The sequence below is a fragment of the Marmota marmota genome, unplaced genomic scaffold, assembly GCF_001458135.2.
Source record: "Marmota marmota marmota unplaced genomic scaffold, marMar, whole genome shotgun sequence".
In the NCBI taxonomy this organism is placed as follows: domain Eukaryota; kingdom Metazoa; phylum Chordata; class Mammalia; order Rodentia; family Sciuridae; genus Marmota; species Marmota marmota.
This window is the reverse complement of record NW_026000221.1, coordinates 29,636,487-29,659,636: the sequence shown is the minus strand read 5'-3', so window position 1 is coordinate 29,659,636 and position 23,150 is coordinate 29,636,487. Positions and strand designations below refer to the sequence as shown.

Below are 23,150 nucleotides of genomic sequence, written 5' to 3'. Positions count from 1 at the left end.
GTTTTTTTTGAAATGGTCACCCATTCTTTTGCTCTTCCTCAGGGACGAGCAATTTCACTTACCTCCAAGCTTCAGAAGTTCCCCGCACGGGACGCCAAATGCCGCAGTCTGGCTGGGCACAAAATCACGAGCCACCACACAGCTTGTAGATTCAAACAGCAACTCTTTATTCCCGAACTCACACCAGCACTCTACACACGTTCTGGGGAAATCCACGTTCTCTGCCCAAATCCACCCCCACTGGGCTTCTATCTCCCAAAAAATACTGTCTGAATCCCATGAGAACTCAAGGGGAACTCAGGCAGCAGGATATGCCCTATTCCCAGCAGGAATAACCTTAAACCTGGAACCACCCTAAACCCGGATAGTCCTAAACCGGGAACACACTAAACCCGTATCCGCCCTGGTCTTTGAGCAAGGTCACCTTAGATGCAATGTCACTGCAAAATGTCCTATTTCCACGAGTCCTTCCACTAAGCAACATGAGGTACGCTGGCAAGGAAATTGTCATACCTACTTGGCTAATGGCTCCCAGCAGTCTATACCCTATATATTTATTCTTCTAATGAAGAAGGTTAGTAGAATGTAGACTACACAGGTAATATGGTATAGAACATTCAAGAAATATGGGATATCGTAAAAAGACCAAGTTTAAGAGTTATTGGGATAAAGGAGGGCACACAGTTGCAAACCAAAGGAATGAACAATTTATTCAATGAAATAATATCAGAAAACTTTCCAAACATGAAAAATGAATTGGAAAACCAAATTCAAGAAGGATGCCAAATGTACAAAATCACAACAGATCCATACCAAGGCACATTATAATGAAAATGCCCAACATACAGAATAAAGAGAGAATATTAAAAGCCACAAAAGAAAGGAATCAGGTTGAAAAGTCTGCAGTAAGGAAAACTGCAGACTTTTCAACCCAGACCCTGAAAGCTGGAAGATCCTGGAACAACATATATCAAACTCTGAAGGAAAATGGATGCCAACCAAGAATCTTGTATCCAGCAAAACTAAGCTTTAGATTTGATGATAAAATAAAAACCTTCCATGACAAACAACAGTTAAAAGAATTTATAGCTGGAAACCTGGCACTACAAAACATACTTGGCACAATATTCCATGAAGAGGAAATGAAAAACAACAATGAAAATCAGCAGAGGGAGGTATTACACTAAAGTAAAAACTAACCAAAGAAGAAACCAAGTCAAGTTAAATAAGAAAATAAACAAAAATGGCTGGGAATACAAATCATATCTCAATAATAACCCTGGATATTAATGGCCTAAACTCACCAATCAAAAGACGTAGACTAGCAGATTGGATTTAAAAAAAGACCCAACAATATGCTGCCTCCAGGAGACTCATTTGACAAGAAAAGACATACACAGACTGAAGGTGAAAGGTTGGGAAAAAATCATACTACTCACATGAACTGTGGAAGCAAGCAGGGGTTTCCATCCTTGTATCAAATAAAGTAGACTTCAACCTAAAGTTAATTATCTTGAGGCAATAAATAAGAACATTTCATATTGCTCAAGAGAACCATATGCCAACAAGACATAACAATTATAAATATATATGTTCCAAACAATGGAGCATCTATGTTCATCAACCAAAATTCTTCTCAAGAGTCAACACAATAATCTCGGGTGACTTTTAACACATTTCTTTCAACACTGGATTGATCTTCCAAACAAAAGCTGAACAAAAAAACTATATAACCTAATAATACTATCAATAACTTAGACTTAACTGACATATATAGAATATTTCATCCTTCAACAAGCGAGTACACTCTCTTATCAGCACATGGATTCTTCTCTAAAATAGATCATATAATATACCATAAACCAACTCTTAGCAAATACAAAAGAGGAGAGATAATACCCTGCATTCTGTTAGATCATAATGGACTGAAAATAGAAATCAATGACAAAATAAATAAAAAAGATTACTTCAATACCTGGAGACTAAATAATATGCTAATGAATGAACAGGGGGTTGCAAAAGACATCAAGGAAATCAAAAGTTTTTTAGAGGTAAATGAGAATACTGACACAACATATTTAAATCTCTGGGACACTATGAAAACAATATTAAGAGGAAAGTTCATTGCATAAAATTCATTCCTTAAAAAAAAAAAAGCCAACAAATAAATGACCTAACATTATATCTCTAAGCCCTAGAAAAAGAAGAACAAATCAACATCAAAAGCAGTAGAAGACATGAACTAATTAAAATTAGAGTTGAAATCAATGAAATTGAAACAAAAGAAACAATTGAAAAATTGACAAAACAAAAAGTTGGTTCTTTGAAAAAATAAATAAAATTGACAGACCCTTAGCTACACTAATGAAGAGAAAGGAGAGAGACAATTCATAATTACTAAAGTATCTGAAAACTTATACTCCAATAAAATAGGAAATATTGAAGGTGCAACAAGTTTCTTAAGTCATATGATTTGCCCAAATTGAATCAGGATGATATACACAATTTAAACTGACCAATATCAAGTGATGAAACACAAGATGCCATCAGAAGTCTACCAACCAAGAAAAGCTCAGAACTGGATTTATACACAGCCAAGTTCTACAAGACCTTTAAAGAAGAACTAATACCAATACTCTCCAGTTTATTTCATGAAATAGAAAAATAGGGAGCACTTCCAATTAAGCCAATATCACCCTGATCCCAAAACCAGGCAAAGACACATCAAAGAAACAAAACTTTAGACAAATATCTCTAATGAACATAGATGCAAAAAATCTCAATAAAATTCTGGTGAATTGAATACAAAAGCATATTAAAAAGATAGTGCACCTCAATCAAGTGTGATTCATCCCAGGGATGCAAGGTGGGTTCGACATTTGAAAATCAATAAATGTAATTCACCACATTAATAGACTTAAAGATAAGAATCATATGATCATCTCAATAAATGCAGAAAAAGCATTCGACAAAATATAGCACCTTTTATGTTCAAAACACTATACAAATTAGGGACAACAGGAACATATCTCAATATCCTAAAGGCTCTCTATGCTAAGCCCCAGGCCAATATCATTCTAAATGGAGAAGAATTGAAGACCTTCCCTCTAAAAACTGAAATAAGAGAGGATGCCCACTTTCACCACTTCTACTTAACATAGTTCTTGAGAAACTGGCCAGAGCAAGTAGAGAGACAAAAGAAAGTAAAGGGATACACATAGGAAAAGAAGAACTCAAATTGGCACTGTTTGCTGATGATATGATTCTATACCTGGAAGACCCAAAAAGTTCCACCCATTTTCTAGAACTAGCAAATGAATTCAGCAAAGTAGCAGTATATAAAATCAACACCCATAAATCAAAGGCAAAGACCTTAGAAGATGGAAAGATCTACCTTGCTCTTAGAATGGCAGAATTAATATTATCAAAATGACCATACTACCAAAAGCAGTATAGAGATCTAATGCAATTCCAGTCAAAATCCCAAAGGCATTCCTCATAGAAATGGAAAGAGCAGTCATGAAATTCATCTGTAAAAATATGAGACCCAGAATAGCTAAAGCAGTTCTTATCAAGAAGAGAAAGCAGGTAGCATCACTATACCAGACCTTAAACTACACTACAGAGCAATAGTAACAAAAACAGCATGGTATTGGCACCAAAATGGACTGGTAGACCAATGGTACAGAATAGAGGACACAGAGACCAAATTACAGTTATCTTATATTAGACAAAGTTGCCAAAAACATACATTGGAGAAAAGATAGCCTCTTCAACAAATGTTGCTAGGAAAACTGGAAATCCACATGCAACAAAATGCACTATCTTTCACCATGCACAAAAATCAACTCAAAGTAGATCAAGGACCTAGGAATTAAGCCAGAAACCCTGCATCTAATAGAAGAAAAAGTAGTTCCTAATCTCCATCATGTAGGATTAGGCCCCAGCTTCCTTAATAAGATTACTACAGCACAGAATTAAAATAGAATCAATAAATGTGATGAATTCAAAGTAAAAACTTTCTTTTCAGAAAATGAAACAATCAGTGAGGTGAATAGATAGCCTATATCTTGGGAGCAAATTTTTCCCCCTTACACATCAGATAGAGCACTAATATCTAGTATATATAAAGAATGCAAAAAGCTAAACGCCAAAAAACCCCAAATAACCCAACCAATAAATGGGCCAAAGACCTGAACAGTCACTTCTCAGGAGATGATAATATATGAAGAATTGTTCATCATCACTAACAATTAGAGAAATGCAAATCAAAACTATTCTAAGACTTCATCTCACTTCAGTCAGAATGGCAGCTATTAAGAATAGAAACAACAATAAATGTTGGCGAGCGAGGATGTAGGGAAAAGGCACACTCATACATTGCTGGTGGGACTGCAAATTGGTGCAACCAATATGGAAAGCAGTATGGAGATTCCTTGAAAAATTTGGAATGGAACCACTATTTGACCCAGCTATCCCACTTCTTGGTCTATACCAAAGGACTTCAGCTTAATACAGTGACGTAGCCACATTAATGTTTATAGCAGCACAATTCACAATAACCCAAGTGTGGAAGTAACCTAGATGACCTTCAATAGATGAATGGATAAAGAAACTGATATATATGTACACAATGGAATGTTACCCAGCATTAAAAGAATAAAATCCTGGCATTTGCAGGAGTTGGAGAATATCATTGTAAGTGAAGTAAGCCAATTCCCAAAAAAACAAACGCCAGATGTTTTCTTTGATATAAGGAGGCTGATTCACAGGGTGAGGAGGGGAAGCATTGGAGGAATACACAAACTCTAGATAGGGCAGAGCGGTAGGAAGGGAATGCTAAATACTAGTGTACTGACACATTTGCAAACATTTTAATAACAAAAATTGAAATATAAATGTCAATCCTGGGAACTAACATACATACCTTTTTCTATAGTTTTACAGTTCATGTTAGGCATTTTTACATATAAAGCAGAATAGTAGCACTCAATGAAGAATTCAGTGAAGTATAGAAAATTTTGTGTCAGTTCAGAAATTAAACATTCAGACAAATGATAAGATAATGTTATATTCCAACTGTCTTCCAAATTAAGTTATCATCATTTGAGATTATCAGTTAAATTACAAGAAAGAAAGTGGATCTGATTAGAAAAGATGATGTTAAAAATTTTCCTGTTTCAGTTCTTAGGTTCATCAGGTCTTTTCCTTGCTTTTTCTTTTTTTTTAATATTATTTTAGTTGTAGAGGAGCACACAATATCCTTGTTTATTAATTTATTTTTAATGTGGTGCTGAGGATCAAACCATTGCCTCACACATAGTAGGCAAGTGCTCTATCATTGAGCTACAGCCCTAGCCCTTTAATAATCACTTAATAATACACCAATCTGATTCCACTGCTATTATTTTCATTATACAATATTTGGACTAGGAATTTTTTCTGTTTATAAAGTCTACAGTAAACTCAAAGACCATTGGGTAAAAGTTACCATTAACCCCAGCAAATGAGGATGTTGCAAGGTCCCTTCGTGAAAAAACAGAGAATCCAACTTGTTCTATAACTGAGATACCAGTCATTAAATCATTAAAGATTTTATTTCAAGACTTGGAAAATCATTATGTGATGTTCTTTTTTTAAAAAATGAATATTTTTTTTGTTGTAGACGGACACAATACCTTTATTTTATTTATTTTATGTGGTGCTGAGGATTGAACCCAGTGCCTCACACATGCTAGGCTAGTGCTATACCACTGAGCCAGAACCCCAGCCCATGTGATGTTCTTTGCCACCTTTTGCATGCAAAATTAATCTTAATTGTAGCAGGCTAATTTTATTCAAATGGATAGGAAATTAAGTTTATCATTTAAATTTAGACAGTGGATTTTATACATTTAACATTGATCTTGTAATTGTTTATAATCTAATAATTTGTAATTCCCAAATTTTTAAAAAATGTTTTCGAGTGCACATTTCAACAAGTCTCTTCGGATGCATCACCTCTGCTGCCAAAAGGGTTTATTTTGATGCTGCATGGTGCTTATAAACACAGTGATGGCATTGGTCCTGGGAGGCCAGTATTTCTGTACTTTGGCTTCTGTAATTATATGTGGAGCTGCTAACAGTCAGGGATCAAGTCACAACTCTTTTTTTTTTTTTTTTTTTTGCTACTATAGGATACCTCTTCAGATTGTCTGGGCCTCCTTGGATCTATTTGTTACTAATTAGTGCAGTAATCTTGCTATATCCTTAAGCTGTTCTCATAATTTAAGACTGCTTGAATTAACCCCATTATGTCCCATAATCCCAAATGTGGGACATGTACAAACTTAAATTGAGCATCAAATATACCCCTTGTGGTAACTTTTCAAATAAATACTATGTTTTTATAGTTCTTTTCTTTTGAGAAAAGTAATAGGTGAATAATTAAATCATTTAAAAAATATATGCACATATAAAAATATATACAAAGGATATATGAGCTCTAGATTATGATTCCAACCTATTTTCATGTACCTGTGTCAGTTTCATTGAAATTTTTGCAGAATTGTAAACTTGGGAGTTAATGGATTAATAAATTCAGAGGCTTTCAAATTGGATGGGTTTATTTCCCAATAAACCCATTGTAGTTTGTGGATAACATAAGTAAAAAACGCACTTAATACACTTAATCTATAATTTAGCAACACAGTACACTGGAGTATCAGTTGTTTACCCTTGTGAATGCTGAGCTGACTGGGAGCTAATGCTCAGTATTGCTGCCTGCATCACTGGAGAGTATCATACCACATACTACTATCTTAGAGGGAAAATCGTAATTTGAAATACAGTGATGATCAGTTTTGTACCACTGTAATGTCAAAAAATCATGCAAACTGTCTGTTGTAATTTTTGCTGTAAGTACTTATACTTTTCATTGCCTTTTAACTCTCTTTTTCTCTCTCCAGCTATTTTTGTGCTCTAAGATTTCTCCTTAGAAGAAGGTAGAGCAAGAGCACAGCACAGTCTGACTCTTGCCTTGGTACAAAAGTAACTGGCTCTTCCTTCCCTTGCTATGCTAGATACAACCCTTTTGAGTTGTACCTTTATATTAAAGATTTATGTTCTGGAGCCCCCCAAAATGTGTACTTGTACTCTTCTGAAGTTGGAGGATGTCATTTATTTTAATGTTTTGAGGTACGAGGTGAGAATATATTAGATCACAGGAAAAGTGAAAGGAATCAAGAGAAGAAGGCTAGCAGGGATACCTGTGGTGTAACCAAGCCTGCAGGGACCTTGGTGATGGTCTTCTAGGTCCTAGCTATTGTCTCAAGATGAAAGTGGGTATGTCTCTTGTTGGTAGCGGCAGCAGCGTCAAACCTGTAGGTACCTTGATGTTAGGCTTCCAGGCCCTTGCTGATGTCCTAAGATGGAAGATGCACCAACAGTAGATGGTGGTAGTGGCAATGGAGGTAATCCAAAATGACGATGGAGGTTTCCAAAGATGGAGGTGACTGCTTTCAGAGATGGGGCTGAGAGGGCAGGCCAGGCGGTGGCTGGGCAGCCTATTCAGAGATGCAGTGCTGTGGGCGCAGTGCTACTTTGGGCTACTGCCTCTGTCTTTTGTCCCAAGGTGTAGGCTAACGTGGGGGGGGAGGGGCTGTGAAGGTGGCTGCAGTGTCCCAAGATTGAAGTGGGCCAGGAGAACCACACATTGGTACATTGGGGAGCACAGCATGGTCACTCTCCTCCTCTGCATGCCTATTTTAATGTGTTGAAAAGTTTTTTCTGAAATTAGGATAAGTAATTGGGCATAAATTCTTAATAAAACTGGGATAAATTTCAAGGTTATCTTTGACAATCGTATACCTTGATGCATCTTAATGTGTTGGTCAGATTCTTCTTGATCTGCCGTTTTTACCCCAGGTTTGCTGGTGTCTTTAGTCCAAATTCTTGAATTATTTAGTATTTTTTTATTGAATCCCCCAATTTTTTTTTCTAAACAGACATTTCTTTCATTTATCAGAACCCCATCCTAGCAGCAACTTTACCCTTTCCCAGGGCTTTTGTAAAAGGGCCTATTGGTCTAAGCTCACTGATTCTTTTGAAATGTTTCCTAAGCAACCATTCACTGCAGTCTTGATTTTTCTGTTGATTTTACTTTCCTCAAGCAACTGGCCCCTTTCAGTTTCTCCTAGGATATCTGGAACTCTATCAGATAATGTTTTTCCTTTCTCTTCTAAGTATTTTAATAAATGCCCATACATCTTTTAATCCTGTATTATTAGATTGAATTATATTTCCCTCTGTATTTCATTTCAGTACCTATTTATTGTAGCACTAATTCTTAATACCCAGAATTACATATCCAGGTGAACTTATCAGCCTCTCCAGGTCTATTTTTTATTATTATTAATTCATATTAATTGTTCAGATTAATAGGTGTCATTTTGATACTTCTTTTCATGCATACATTGTGCTTCATTCATATCCACCTTCCTTGTTACCCTCTTTTTCTTTCTTCTCTTCCTCCCCTCCCCCTTTTCCTCTTCCCTTCCATAATAGTTCATCTTCTGTATTTGGGTCATCTTCATTTTTTTTGTTTTTTCATTTCCAAATGTGAGTGAAAACATGTGATAGTTGACTTTGTCAGCTTCTTCAAATTTAATTCACAAATTTTAATCTTTAAATTTCTTCCTCCTCATAATGTAAATTTGCATATTCCTGCTCCTTGGGGCTTCCTTTGAACCCATACTTCTTTGTTTTGGTGAAGAAACAAATTTTTCTTATGAAATGTGAATAGAATCCCCTAACTTTGAATTTTTTGGCTATTGAAAAACAAAAAGGAAAAATGTACTTAATAGTTTAAGTTGGATATATTTCCAAATGGGAAGAAAAGTTTTTGAAATTTTTTTACTCCTTTGTAGAACTTTACATTCAACAATTTCCTCTTTAAGTTTTGTGTTTATGATATAAAGATGATGTTTGAAGCAAAAATAATTTGAATCTGATTTTTAAGGTTTTTAAAAACAGTTTAATGTTCTATTCCCTCATTTTCTCTAATAAGGAAAACCATCACTATAATATTAGATCTAAGTAACATGTGCTTAGTGATCATTTTATTCCATACAATGCTTATTATTTAAAGTAATTGCTTAGTCTTCTTAAGTCATTTTTGATGTTCCAGTCATTGAACTGTGATAAAGGCTTTTGTCCATCCATCTGATTCACTTTATGTATTTTTGCCATACTGAATAATTCGTGAACATCCATTAAAACCATAGTACTGTAAAGTCCTTGTTCTTTCAGGAAATGTGATTGGATAGCTTAGGGATTTAAAAATGTAGTGTTATGAATAGGACAATGTGAATTTAGTTCTCATGCCTGTGAGTTACTTTTGTGGATTCCATGATGGGTTATAAATAACCCAGTCCAAACCCCATCATCTTTTCTAGAAAAGCCTTGATTATGTAATAAATCACCTTATTATAAACTCTATTGCAGGCAAGTGTTGCTATATTCTAGCCTTCTTAAATTAATGTTAGAACAAAAGACCTTGAGGTATCACCTTGCAAAAATTAGATCAGTATATGTTCTATTGAACATAGTCACCTAATATTAATGTACTCAATAATAATAGAATAATTTAACATTCTGAGAATGTCTTGTACCATTTAAACGTTTCTTAACTTTTGCAGTAATATATACTGTATTTTCTAGCAAAATGTAAGATCACATCAAGAATGTATTTGAGTTTCTAAATAAACTGTTGTTGCCAGAGATTTAATAACTAGTGGACAATAAATTAATGTATTTGTGAATTTATAATATCTGTTTAACTATTTTTAATAAAATGTAAAGAATTCAACAATATTTACTTCAGTTCAGGTACAGTGTTTCTATTTTAATGCTGTATTTCAAAAACAGTGTCCAAATTCAAATTCATTCCATAGCTTTCCCTTTTTAAATTTTTTTCTTCTTCTTTTTCCTTCCTTCTCCTCATCCTCTTCCCTGATTATTTTATTTATTTACTTTTTGTTGTGGTTTGTTTGATTGTTTGTTTTTTAAGATGGTGACTTGCTATGTAGTCCAGGCAGGTCTCAAACTCCTGGGCTCAAATGATCCTCCTGCCCCAGCCTTCTGAGTAAGGATCACAGATGCATGCCACTTTTGGATGCACTTTGGATAGCTGTCTTTTGGCACCATTTTCTAAACTTGGACTGGACACATTATATATGTCCTCAATTATATAATTTCTTACATATTTGCATTTTGAATAAGTTATTTTCTTACTACTTTCAGTTTTCTGATATTATGAGTTAACTGAATGTAAATGTTTGTGCATTAAAAGTTCAGGATATCATCAGGATCACATTCTTAAGAAAACCAGTTGACAATAAATGTTGTTATGTGGTGACAGCATATGACCTCCTTAGGTTCTAAGAGTCTTGAATTTTTGTTCAGGCAGTCATTTGTTTACAATTTGAAATATGAAAGTTTAGTATAGTTAGTCCAGTTGTTCTGGGTACACGATTAGGCTCTGTTTTTTTGTTTGTTTGTTTGTTTTGTTACCATCATTGCAATAAACATTCCAAATTTAATAAAAAGTACAATTAAATAAAAGAATAGCCCTTTATAATTGTCTCAGTTTTCTGATGGTTGATTCTACTAAGCCTGGTAGTTCATAAATCAGAGTCTCTTATATGCTTTTTGTCAATTATGACTGGGGCTAGTGTTACCTTGAAGGCTCCCTCATTCAGGTCTTGCAGTGTTGACTAGGCCTTGGTAGGAGATATCTGTTGGAAGGCATATATGGAGTTTTTTAAATATAGATTTCATAATAGTGAAGTATGTAGGTTTCTAGGTTCAGCATCCCAAGACAGTTTTGCCTTTTATGACTGCCTCAGAAGGTACATGATACAAATTCTACTGCCTTTAACTTGTTCGAGTCACTAAGAACTCAATATTCTAGTAATAGATCTTAGACTCCACTTCTAAAGAGGAGGAATATTGAAGAATTTGCAAATATTCTTGAAACCACTACATGTTCTTTTCATGAATTTTATTCCTTCAGGTTCTATTCCTTGTCATTTCTCTCTAAAAACAACTTTGGATCTATAAAGAGGTCACTTACCTTTTTTTGAGTAAGCAGTACCTTATGAATTGTCATAGAAGTTATTTCATCTGTGGAAACATCAAGTACTTCCCTCACTACCAGGAAGAATATAGAACAATTTAATGCTATCAATCAACAGTAACTTATAGTTTTAAAATGTTAAACAACAGTAAAATACCAGTATTCAGTTGAATCATGTTTTAAGTTTGCTGATCTCTTAATTGGTGTTTTTAGAACTTTTATGTTAAACATATGTATTGATCTGTTTGCTCTTAAGTCTGCCCTTTTCCTAGTCCTTAACTAGAGAGAGCAAGGTTTCATTGATCCCTGTCAGCATTTTGTGGTTATTCTTTAGCTCAGTCTGGTATATATGAGACAAAAAAGCAATGCAGGGAATTATCACAGTGTTGTTCCTAGACTTCTGAAGTTCATAGTCAGTTTACCTTTCTGAGCCTACTTATATTTGTGTATATGTAATGTCCAAGATTTTTACTTGAGCTTAGGACAGGGAAAATTGTACCTATTCCATTTTTCCATCCATGTATTTTTATAATGAGTGTCTGACCTATTTATTTTCCCATAATAAAAGTAATGTTTGCCTGAATACAGTTCATGTAAACAGCCATCCAAAAATGTAGATCATGATCTCATGAATAGCTTAGAACAGTGATTTTTATTTATTTATCTACCTTTTGGTTTGGTGATAGGAATGGAACCTATGACCATGCACATACAAGGCAAACACTCTATCACTGAACTATAACCCCAGCCAATGTATATGAAATTTAAATTGCATTCAGATACCTAGAAGGCTTTAAAAACACTTATTGTTGAGCCCTACTCCCAGGGAGGAACGAGAGTTGGCATTTTAACAAGTTCCAGGTAATGCTGCTCTTGCTGCTCTGGAGACCACAGTTTGATAATCACTACTTTAGAGAAATGCTGAATTAATGACATCATTAACTTTCAATGATATTATTAATAACATATGCAGTCACTTGGACTGAAACCAATAAAGTTTTGCAATAAGTAAAATAAATTGGACATGAGGTCTAAAGGGTTTTTTTAACGGGGGTGGGGAGTACCAGTGGATTTAACTCAGTGGCACTCGACCACTGAGCCACAACCTGAGCCCTATTTTGTATTGTATTTAGGAACAGGATCTCAGAGTTGCTTAGCACCTCACTTTTGCTGAGGCTGGCTTTGAACTCAAGATCCTCTTGCCTCAGCCTCCCGAGCCTCTGGGATTACAGGTGACCACCATTGTGCCCAGCTGATCTAAAAATTTTAAAGGTAGATATTTATAAGATGACAGTATAATATTTTAAATGAAATGGGTCTTCCTATTTTTTTTTTATCACTATTGTATGTGGCATTTGAGAGGCCAAAGGAGTAGGATACTGAGGGAAATAGTACTTATTTTATTACAAGGAGAAGAATAGCAAAAAATGAGAGGTAGAGAGATCATTTATTCTATAAGCATAAAATAATGCCTGACTTATTAGATCCTAGAAAATGAGTATTTGAAGGAATACATTAAACCATAATCTGTAATAAGTGTATGACATGCAAAATCTTTTTTAAGGTTTAGAATTGACATTAAAAAAGCTCTGTAACATTGATCTGAACTAATGATGCCCAACCTGGTAATTACAGCACATATCATCATAATACACCTTCCTCTAAAGTTCACCACTTTTTTTCAAGTTCTTGAATTGAAATGAAACCAGAATTAAACTACTTCCATAAATAGTATGGCCTATAGTCTGTGTCAAGGTGAACCCAGAAATATTTTTCCCAGATGATCACTAACTATAAAAAAGAAAAATTAAAATAGTGAAATGTTAGAAAGGTGTCTCTTAGACAATGTTCTCCTATGGAAGTTGTTATAATTGTTAATAAAGAAACTTGCTTGTGAATATTCATCAGGTAATGGTTCTTATTTTGTAGCCAGACTTTTCAGAGTAATGAAGTATTTTCTTTTCTCTTTTAGCTCTGTTGGTTTAGCAAAAGCAGCTCTAGAAGCAATTAATGGATTCAACCTTTTTGGCAACCAGGTAAAAAAAATAATAAGAAGTCTTTGATTATTTGAATTGTATGTTTAATTAATTTGGCTATTCCTTAAGTCATTTCCTTATAATCAATGAATATATGAAATTTATGTACCAGCCCATGCTTGAAAAGCTTTTACTTTGAAAATTATTTGCCAGTTAAGTTTTAGTTTTCTCACTAAAATTCATTCCTTATTTTTTAAAAATTTCTTGATAAATTAATTCTCTCATTTTCTTGGTTTAGTGTCAATAGCTTCCCTCAAGTCTCTTAGACATTTCTTAGGGATTTCATATTTTAAAAATATTTCTGGCATTATATATTATTTATTTTTCATGTCAGTTCTCATGTAGGTTTTAATTTAATGTATATAAATGTATTTCTCATGCAGAGGGGAATATGTGTAATGTATGCAGCCATAGAATAGGCAGTTTTGATACTAGTTTCACCTTCATCTGCCTATAATCATATGTCTAATATCTCATTTTCTTTACGGATTAAAGGGAATCCTTGAGTGTCACCTTAGATCATAAGATGTTTAGCCAGTTATGCACCATAAAACTAATCAACTGACCACAGATTGAGTTGTCAATGGAAGGGAATAAAATGTAGAAATAAACATTACTATTCCAGATCAAGAAATAGGCTAATTTTCTTTAGCAGTTTTTATAAAGATTTCCAAAATGACAAGGCAATGTGAAGTTTCCAACTGGTATAATTAAGTCTAAGTTATTGAAATGCTACTTTAGCGAAAATATATTTTAGGAAGCTAATGCAGATGTGCCAAAGAGTCATCTTGGGTTTTGTTACAGCAATTATTATACTATGAATCTCTAGTCTTGAATTTAAGAAAGTTTCAAGTCATAGTATGGTAACACAACTGCCTGTCTTCTCTTCCCTTGATATATAAGCTTTCTTTTCACCCCAACTTTCTCTGGAAAATGAGATGTAGTTATATCTAGTGTATGAGGAATGACTAAAGACAGAATTGGGAGAATGGTACATAGTCTGTGCCCAAGAGGTGACCCAGGGTTTCCTTCTCACATGTATGGATAGACAGATGGCTAGATAATGACATTAAAGAATAGCATTATATTAGAATTAGGAGATGGCATTACTGTATTCTTTGTAACTAAAAAGGTAAGAGATATGATAATAGGATCTATTTCAGAAGGTTTACGTGCAAATAATAGTTAACTTAGCTATTAGCTATTAACTTTAGCTCTGCTAAACCCTCAATAACAGTTATCTCTTATTGCTATTATTAATGAACTACAGTCCATTAATAATATGAAACAAAGGAAATGAAGAGATCTGATTGAAAGTCCTGTAGAGTATTTCAAGTGTACTGAGAAAAGTCATGGATCAAATCAGAGGTGGACTACCAGCATTCTGGAAAAAAAAATATATAGGTCTTGCTTGACTGCTTTCCATGGCATAGCAAATAGTAAACTGTTGTGAACCAGGAATGGCCAACTCTTTTTGAAATTATTTCCTTTCTTTGAAGTACCTGAATCTTCAGGTTGTTTATACACATCTGTATACATACATACAAGGTAGCTTTACTAACTCTATCTGGCTTTTTAAATAAGACATGTTATTTATACAAATTAACAAAGTTTTACTGTGACATTTCCATACATGTATACCATTGTGCATTAATTATGTCCTTCCATCTTCCACCTTTCCCTAGGTCCCTGTCCTGTTCCCTAATAGTCTATCTTTTATTCAGTTCATCTGTTTTTTTTTAAATATTGTTTTCACATATGATTAAAAACATACAATACTTATCTTTCTCTGTCTGGCTTATTTTGCTTAACATGATGTCCTCCAGTTCCATCCATTTTCTTGCAGCTTAAAGGATTTCTTTCTTTATAGCTGCATAATATTCCACTGTGTATATGTGCCATATTTTCTTTATCCATTCATGTATTGATAGGCACCTAAGCTGATTCCATATCTTAGCTATTGTAATAGTACAAGTATTTCTTTGCATTCTGAGTCATTTCCTTCCTGTATATACCCAGAGGTGGGATAGCTGGATCATATTATAGTTGTTTTAGTTTGTTGAGAAACCTTCATATGGTTTTCCATAGTAGCTGTACTAGTTTATATTCTGACCAACAGTATATAAGGGTTCCTTTAGCCCCACATCCTTACCAGTATTCATTTTTATTATTTTAATATTAGCCATTCTGATTGGAGTGAAATTGAATCTCCATCAAGTTTTGATTTGCATTTTCCTGATGGCTAAAAATATTGAGCACTTTTTCATATATTTATGGTCATTTGTACTTTTTCTTTTGAGAAGTACCAATTCAGATTATTTTCCCACTTTTTATTGAATTACTTGTTTTCTTGTGGTTTTTTTTTTCTTTTCAGTATTTTATGTATTCTGCTTGTTAATCAACTCTCAGATAAGGACCTACCAGGCAAAGATTTTGTCCCAGTATGTGTCTCTTCACTCTTTGTCTCTTCACTGTTTCTTTTGCTGTATAGAAATTTTTTAATCTGATGTATCCCATTTATCAACTTTTGTTTTTGTTTTTTGTGCTTATAGAAGTCCAGACAGGAAATTGTTGCTGGTGCCATTATCTTGAAGGGTTTTTCCCATTTTTCTTTTGGTAGTTTTAGAGTTTCATATCTTAATATTAAGATTTTTTATTCACTTTGAGTTGATTTTTGTATGGAATCAGAGATTGGGGTTTAGTTGCAATGTCTGCATGTGGGTATCCAGTTTTCCCAGCACCATTAGTTGAGAGACTATCTTTTGTCCAACATGTTCTTAAAACCTGTATGGAGAATCAATTGACTGAAGATACATGGATTTTTTTCTGGATCCACTGTTCTTTCTGTTGGTCTGCATGTCTCTTTTTATGCTGATACCATGTTGTTTTTGTTACTATGGTTCTATAGTATGTGTTGAAATCTCACATTGTGATGCCTTCAGCTTTACTCTTTTTGCTCAAGAGTGGTTTGGCCTTTGGGCTCTTTCATGTTCTCACATAAATTTTAGGATTGTGTGGTCTGGTTCTGTGAAGAATGTCATTGGTATTTGAATAGAGATTGCACTGAATGTGTAAATCACTTTGAATAGTCGGACTTTTTAAACAATATTAATTATCAGAATATATAAACATGACAGTCCTTTCCACCTTCTAGTGTTTTCTACATTTTCTTTCTTTAATATTTTATAATTTTCATTGTAATGATATTTTACTTCCTTAATCAGGCTTATTCCTTGGAGGTTTGTTTTTGTTTTTGTTTGGAGGCTATTGTAAATGGGATTTATTTTCTTGATTTTTTTTTTTTATTCAGCAAGTTCATTACTGGTATATAGAAAAGACACTTTAAAACAAAATTATTTTTAGTTGTAGATGGACCTTTATTTTAATCATTTATTTATATATGGTGCTGAGAATCAAACCCAGTGCCTCACACATGTGAGGCAAGCACTCTACCACAGAGCCACAATCCCAGCCCAAGATTTTGTATCCTGCTACTTGGCTGAATTTGTTTATGAGTTCTAAGAGTCTTGGTGGAATCTGCAGGGTTTTCTAAGTACAGAATCATATCGTCAACGAACAGTCAATTTATATGCCATTTATTTCTTTCTCTTTCCTGATTGTTCTGGCTACAGTTTCCAGAAGTATATTGAATCAGAGTAGTTACAGTGGACACCCTTGTCTCTTGATCTTAGAGGAACTCAGTGTTTCCCCATTCTGTATGATGTTTGCTATGGGTTTATCATGAATAAACTTTATGTTGAGATTTGGTCCTTCTAGGCCTAATTTATTCAAGGACTTTTATCATAAAGGGATGTTGAATTTTATTAAATGCTTTTTCCTGTATTTATTGGAGATGATCATGTAATGCTTTTATCTTTGATTCTGTTTAGGTGATGAATTATGTTTATTGGTTTTTTCATGACAAAGCATCCTTGCATCCCTGGAATACAGCTTGATCATGCTGCATTATCTTTTTAATGTGCTATTGAATTCATCTTGCAATAATTTTATTGAGGAGATTTGGATCTTAATTTATCAAAGATATTGGCGTATAGTTTTCCTTTTTTTGTTGTGTCGTTATCAGATTTTGTAGCAGGTTAATACTGTCTTTATAGAATGAGTTTGAGAAGATTCATTCCCTTTCTGTCTGATGAAATAGTTGAGGTGCATTGGTGTTTAAAAATCTGGTAAAATTCAGTAGTGAATCTTTCTGGTTCTGGGCTTTCTTTATTGAGAGACTTTTTATTACCACTTCTATCTCATTACTTCTTTTGCTTTATTTAGGATTTTTATATTCTCTTGGTTCAATTTTGTTAATATATGTCCAGAAGTCTTTCTATTTTTTTCTAGATAGTCCAGTTTATTGACATGCAGTTTTTCAAAATGTCTCTTAATAAGCCTTTGAATTTCATTGGTATCTATATTGTATTAACTTCTTTTTCACCTCTAATTTTACTTATTTGAGTATTCGCTATCTTTTCTTTGGTTAATTTAACTAAAGCTTTGTCAATTTTATTTATCTTTTCAAAGAACCAGCTCTTTATTCTGTGGATTCTTTGTATTCTTTTCATCTTTATTTTATCTCTGATCTTCATTGTTTCTTTCCTTCTACTTATTTGGTGTTTGGTTTGTTCTTATTTTTTTAAGATCTTGAAATGTATTATTAGTTTATTTATTTGAGATCTCTATCTTTTTTTTTTTTTTTTTGACACTAGGGATTGAACACAGGTGTGCTCAATCACTGAGGTATATATATCCCCAGCTTCTTGTGTGTGTGTGTGTGTGTGTGTGTGTGTGTGTGTGTGTGTGTGTTTTAGAGACAGGTTCTCACTGAGTTGCTTAGGGCTTTGCTAAGTTGCTGAGGGCTGGCATTCAACTTGAGATCCTCCTGCCTCAGACTCCTGAGCAGCTGGGATTACAGGCATGTGCCCCTATAACTAATTCTTTTTTATTTTGTTTTTTAATGTCAGCACTCATTGTTATAAATTTCCCTCTTAGTACTGCTTTCACTTTATCCCATAGGTATGTTTTGTTTCTATTTTTGGTTGATTCTTGGAAATTTTTTTATCCCCACCGTATTTTTTTCAGTAACCCACTATCTTTCAAGTGTGTTATTCAGTATTCATGTATTTGTATGATTTCTGTAATTTCCCTTGCTGTTAATTTCTGCTTTCTTGTATCTTATCTGATCAGAATGGAATGAAACTATTTCAGTTTTTTGAATTTTTTAAAATTTGCTTACTGTTGAAATATGTGGTCTATTTTGGAAAAAGTTCTATGAGCTGATGATCGATCCTCAAACATTGGATGGAATATTTTGTAGATGTCTGTTAAAACCATTTGATCTATAGTGTATTTAACTCTGATATTTCTTTGTTCACTTTCCCCCCCCAATGAGATTTATTGGTCAGAGTGGAGTACTGAATCCACCCACTAGTCTTGTATTGAGGCCTCTCTTCTTTATGTTTAGTATTTTTTTTTTCTTTGATGAAATTGCATGGTGTGATGTTGTTGCATATTCTACGTAGCTTTAAAACTTTACTTTTCCCAGGAAGTTTTCATATGTTATTTACTTATAATTCTAAAAGAACTGAAGGCTTTATTAGTCATTGTGATTATGAGTTAAAAATTTAATATCATTATTGTTTCACAGCCAGTTTCTCAGAGTTGACTTCACATTGGAATCCTGAGGAATTTAAAAAGCAATACTGATTCCTATACCCAGACATACTGATTTAGGTGTAGGAGGAGGCAGTGACACTAGGGTTTTCAAATCTGCTCAGGAATTCTAAAGTGCATCCAAGGATGAGAACAAGTGCTCTAATCAGTGTTAATTTTTTATCTTCTTTAGGTCATGTCATTTTCCAATGTGTCTGTGCACCAAGTGTTTGCTAAATGAATGACCCTTTGATAATTTTGGATGGAAATATAGACAATGTCTTATTCTTTTAGTGACTGCATGTTGCGAAGTAGAACTTCTTCATCTTTCATTTTTATAGGATAGTATCAGTGTCCTAGTTTTATGAATTCCATTTCATCCTTTCTTCTGATGGGGAGCATAGCAAGAACCAATTTTGAAAATCTTAGTATTTCCACTTTTACAATTGTTAAAATAATAATGTGCCTGCTAAATAGTAGCACATTTAATACTGCATGGGATTTTTATTGAGTGTTTAATCATTTTATAATGTTGTTTAATGTATTAAAAGAGCTGTGCTCTCATTAAAAATTAGTTACTGGGATAAGAACTGACAATAAATATTTTTAAGTGAAAACCCAATGTAACCTCCTCACATCTTGGAGGATTTCAGATTGTATGGATATTTATTTCTAAAGATTTTTGATGTAGTGTTTTGAAAGATCTGATCTTATGTCTTTAGCTAAGTTAATTGAAAGCTTTCAAAAAGTCTATCTTTTCTTTGTGTCAACTTCAGGGAGTCAAAGTTCTTTGGAAATGGAAAATCCCTTCTTAAAAAGAATGGTCAGAGAGTTGACTTAGCTTTTCTTAGTTCACACAAAAGTAGGGTAGAACTAAGAACTAACCCAAAGCCACTCACAATGAATCTGGAAGGTGAATTATTGGTGTGGGAAATCTCAGATCTTTGATGTGTTCTGCCGTAAGTTGCAAACTGTTTTCTTTTTTCCCCCCAATAGCTTTATTGAGGTAAAATTGACGTACCATAAAATGCACATATTTGAAGTGTGCAATTTTATCAGTTTTGACATATATGTATTTAATAAAATTAATATACAAGCATTATTGTTACTTTTTTTAAAAAAATTGAAGTAGTGCAGACTGTTTCTTTCATGGTTTATTACATTAGAAATCAATCACCTTGAGATATAAAGAACCCCACCCCCACATGTCAACTCTCTCAAAATTACATGGCACACTTATAAATATCTTAGAGGTCAAGGAAGAAGCACAAAAAAGTGTAAAAAAAAAAAAAAAAAAAAGAGCTTTGAACTAAGTGATAATAAAAGCTTAAAATATCAGGATCCCTGGGATGAAACACGACTCAGATGGACATTTATAACTTAAATTACTTGTAACAGAAAGAAGCTGGAATAACAATCAAATTATTTTCAAATTATGTAGTAGGAAAGAAAAATAAGAGTAAGAGCAGAAATATGTTAAACAGAGAAGAAATAAAACAGCTAAAATTTGATAAAATGTAAACAAGTTTAATCAAGAAAAAGTAAAAACACAAAAATTAATATCAATGGAAAGGGAATGATCAATCCTACAAATGCTAAAAATATATTAAGGTAATATTATAATTGTATGCCAACATATGTGATAGCTTACAGAACATGGTCTATATTAGAGAAACATCTGTGTACTGCTGAGAAGATGGTGTATTCAGTCATTGATGGATGAAATATTCTATATATGTCTGTTATATCTGAATTATCAGTTGTATTTTTTACTACTATACCTTATTTAGTTTTTGTTGGAGGAAAACAAAATCCAGTGGTGACAGAGGCATGTTAAAGTTATCAAGTATTGGTCTGGGGATATAGGCTCAGTTGGTATAGAGTGCTTGCCTAGCATGCACAAGGCCCTGGATTCAATCCCCAGCATGACCACAAAAAAAAAGTTACCAAGTGTTATTGTGTTGTGGTCTATTTGATTCTTGAAGGGTTTGTTTGATGTATGTAGATACTCCATTGTTTGGGGCATAATTATTTATAATTGTTATGTCTTGTTGATGTATAATATAATTCTGTTAAGCTGAATGAAATGGTAGCCTTCTTTGTCACTTCTGATTATCTTTGGTTTAAAGTCCACTTTATCTGATAGGAGGATAGAAACTCCTGCTTTTGTTTATGGAATCCATGTGAGTAATATATTTTATCCCATCCTTTCACCTTTAGTCTGTGGATGTCTTAAAGTACTTGTAACAGAAAGAGATGAGTTTCTTGGAGATAGCATATTGTTGGGTGTTGTTTTTTAATCCAATCTGCCAATCTGTGTCTTTTCATCGATGAGTTTAGGCCATTACTGCTCAAGGTTATCATTGAGATATGATTTGTATTCCTGGTCACTTGGGCTTATTTCTAGCTTTTAATTTTAATTAGTTTACTTTGATTGACTATTCCTTTAGTGTAGTTTCTTCAATTGGTGGTTTTCACTTTTTTTTTTTTTTTTTTTTTTTTTTGGTCTTCATGGAATATTTTGTTGAGAATGTTCTGTAGTATAGGCTTTCTAGCTACAGATTCTTTTAACTTTCATTTTTCAAGGAGTGTTTTTATTTAATCTTCAAATCTGGAGCTTAATTTTGCTGGATATAGGATTCCTGCTTAGCATCCATTTTCTTTCAGAGCTTGGTGTATGTTATTCCAGGATCTAGCTTTGAGGGCCTGGGTTGACAAATCAGCTAAGATCTGAATTGGTTTCCCCACATACATAATCTGATATTTTTCTCTTGCAGCCTTTAAAATCCAATCTGTATTCTGTACCATAAGCATTTTCATTATAATATCATTCTAATTTGATGCATTTGGGTCCTGTATTGATTTTCCATTTCATTCTTTAGGTTTGGAAAAATTTTCTGATATTATATCATTGAAAAAGTTGTACACTCCTTTGGTTTGTATCTCTGAACCTGAATCAATTTCAATAAATCTTAAATTTGGTCATTTCATGTTATCCCATAGTTCTTGGAATTTTTGTTCATGGTTTCTTACCATCTTCTTTCCTTGGTCAACTCTGTTTTCAAGATTATGTATTTTCTCTTCATTGCCTGAGGTTATCTCTTCCAAATGATCTAGTCTGTTGGTGATGCTTTCTATTGAATTTTTAATTTAATTTGGCTTATTTTTTCCTTAATTTTGAGGATTTCTTCTTGGGTGTGTGTGTGTGAGTGTGTGTGTGTGTGTGTGTGTGTGTGTTTTGTTGTTGTTGTTTTTGGTTTTTTTTTTTTTTTTTTTTTTCTTTTAACTCTTTCAATCGATGTAAAGTGAAAGGGTGACAAGAAATATTGTGCACCTTTTCACATGCTTATTGGCCATTTTCATATCTTCTTTGGTAAAGTTTAAGTTCAAGTCTTTTGCATGTTTTGAGTGAGGGTTAGATTTCCTATTATTGAATTCTGAACATTTTTCATTCCACATACAAGTGCATGACAGTTAAGAGACATTCAAGTAGATCAAGTTACATCTGGTGTTAATTATTGTAGGGACAGGAAAATGTGATTCCTTTCCTTACCCATCACGAGGGTCACGGTTGACACTCCTATAATAAAGACAGGTTAACAAGAGAAGCATAACAAATTTATTTAATCAAAGCTGTGCACAACATGGGAGCCTTCAGAAATGAAGACCTAAAGACCCAGGGAATGCTGTCTATTTTGTATGCTTAGATTCAGTGGAGAGTGGACGGTTGTGAAAAAAAAACAAAAAAGGAAGGCTTAATGATGATGGTATGAGCGGGGCCCCAGCAAGTCCTGTCTGTTTGGATCCTTCTTGGCCTCTCTGTTAGCCTTCCTTCCCCCAGTGTGTTAAGGCCAGACTCCTCTGGAATGAGGCTTTTCAAGGGACAAGGGAGAGAGTTGCCTCTCTAGAGTTTATGACTGGCTTTGGCAGGGAGAGGTTCTGGTTTTTATGATCCAAAGTCTTCACAATGGTTGAATGAGGCTATTATGGTCTGTTCACTTCACTGTTGTTTCCAAACCCCTTTCTGAAAGCACTTTAAAGTTCCTTTATTATCACCAAATTCCAACATATATTTTCTGTGTATCAAAGTGAGATGGCTACAGTATTCACGCCAAGTACACAGTGAGCCAACAGTAAAGCTAAGAGCAGAATTTAGCACCTTGCCCACTTCTAATACTACATTCTAACTAGTAGATGTCTGGCTGTTTTACTCAACTAGTTTGCTGCTGTGACCAAAAGACCTGATAAGGAACAGTTTATCTGGGGGGCTTACAGTTTAAGAGATCCATAGACAGCCGGCTCTATTCCTTGGGGACGGAGGTGAACCTGAACATCATGGT

The 23,150-nt window shown here is 33.9% G+C and overlaps 1 protein-coding gene across 4 annotated transcripts in view; it reads left to right on the top strand.

Annotated features, from left to right (window-relative positions):
• Nucleotides 1-23,150, top strand: part of Phkb (phosphorylase kinase regulatory subunit beta) — a 217,393-nt gene that overhangs the window by 89,352 nt on the left and 104,891 nt on the right. For all 4 annotated transcript variants that reach the window (XM_015488767.2, XM_048792237.1, XM_015488766.2 and 1 more), the window contains one exon: nt 13,089-13,152. In XM_015488767.2, coding sequence (XP_015344253.1) covers nt 13,089-13,152 — 64 coding nt within the window. The remainder of the gene's footprint in view (nt 1-13,088; nt 13,153-23,150) is intronic.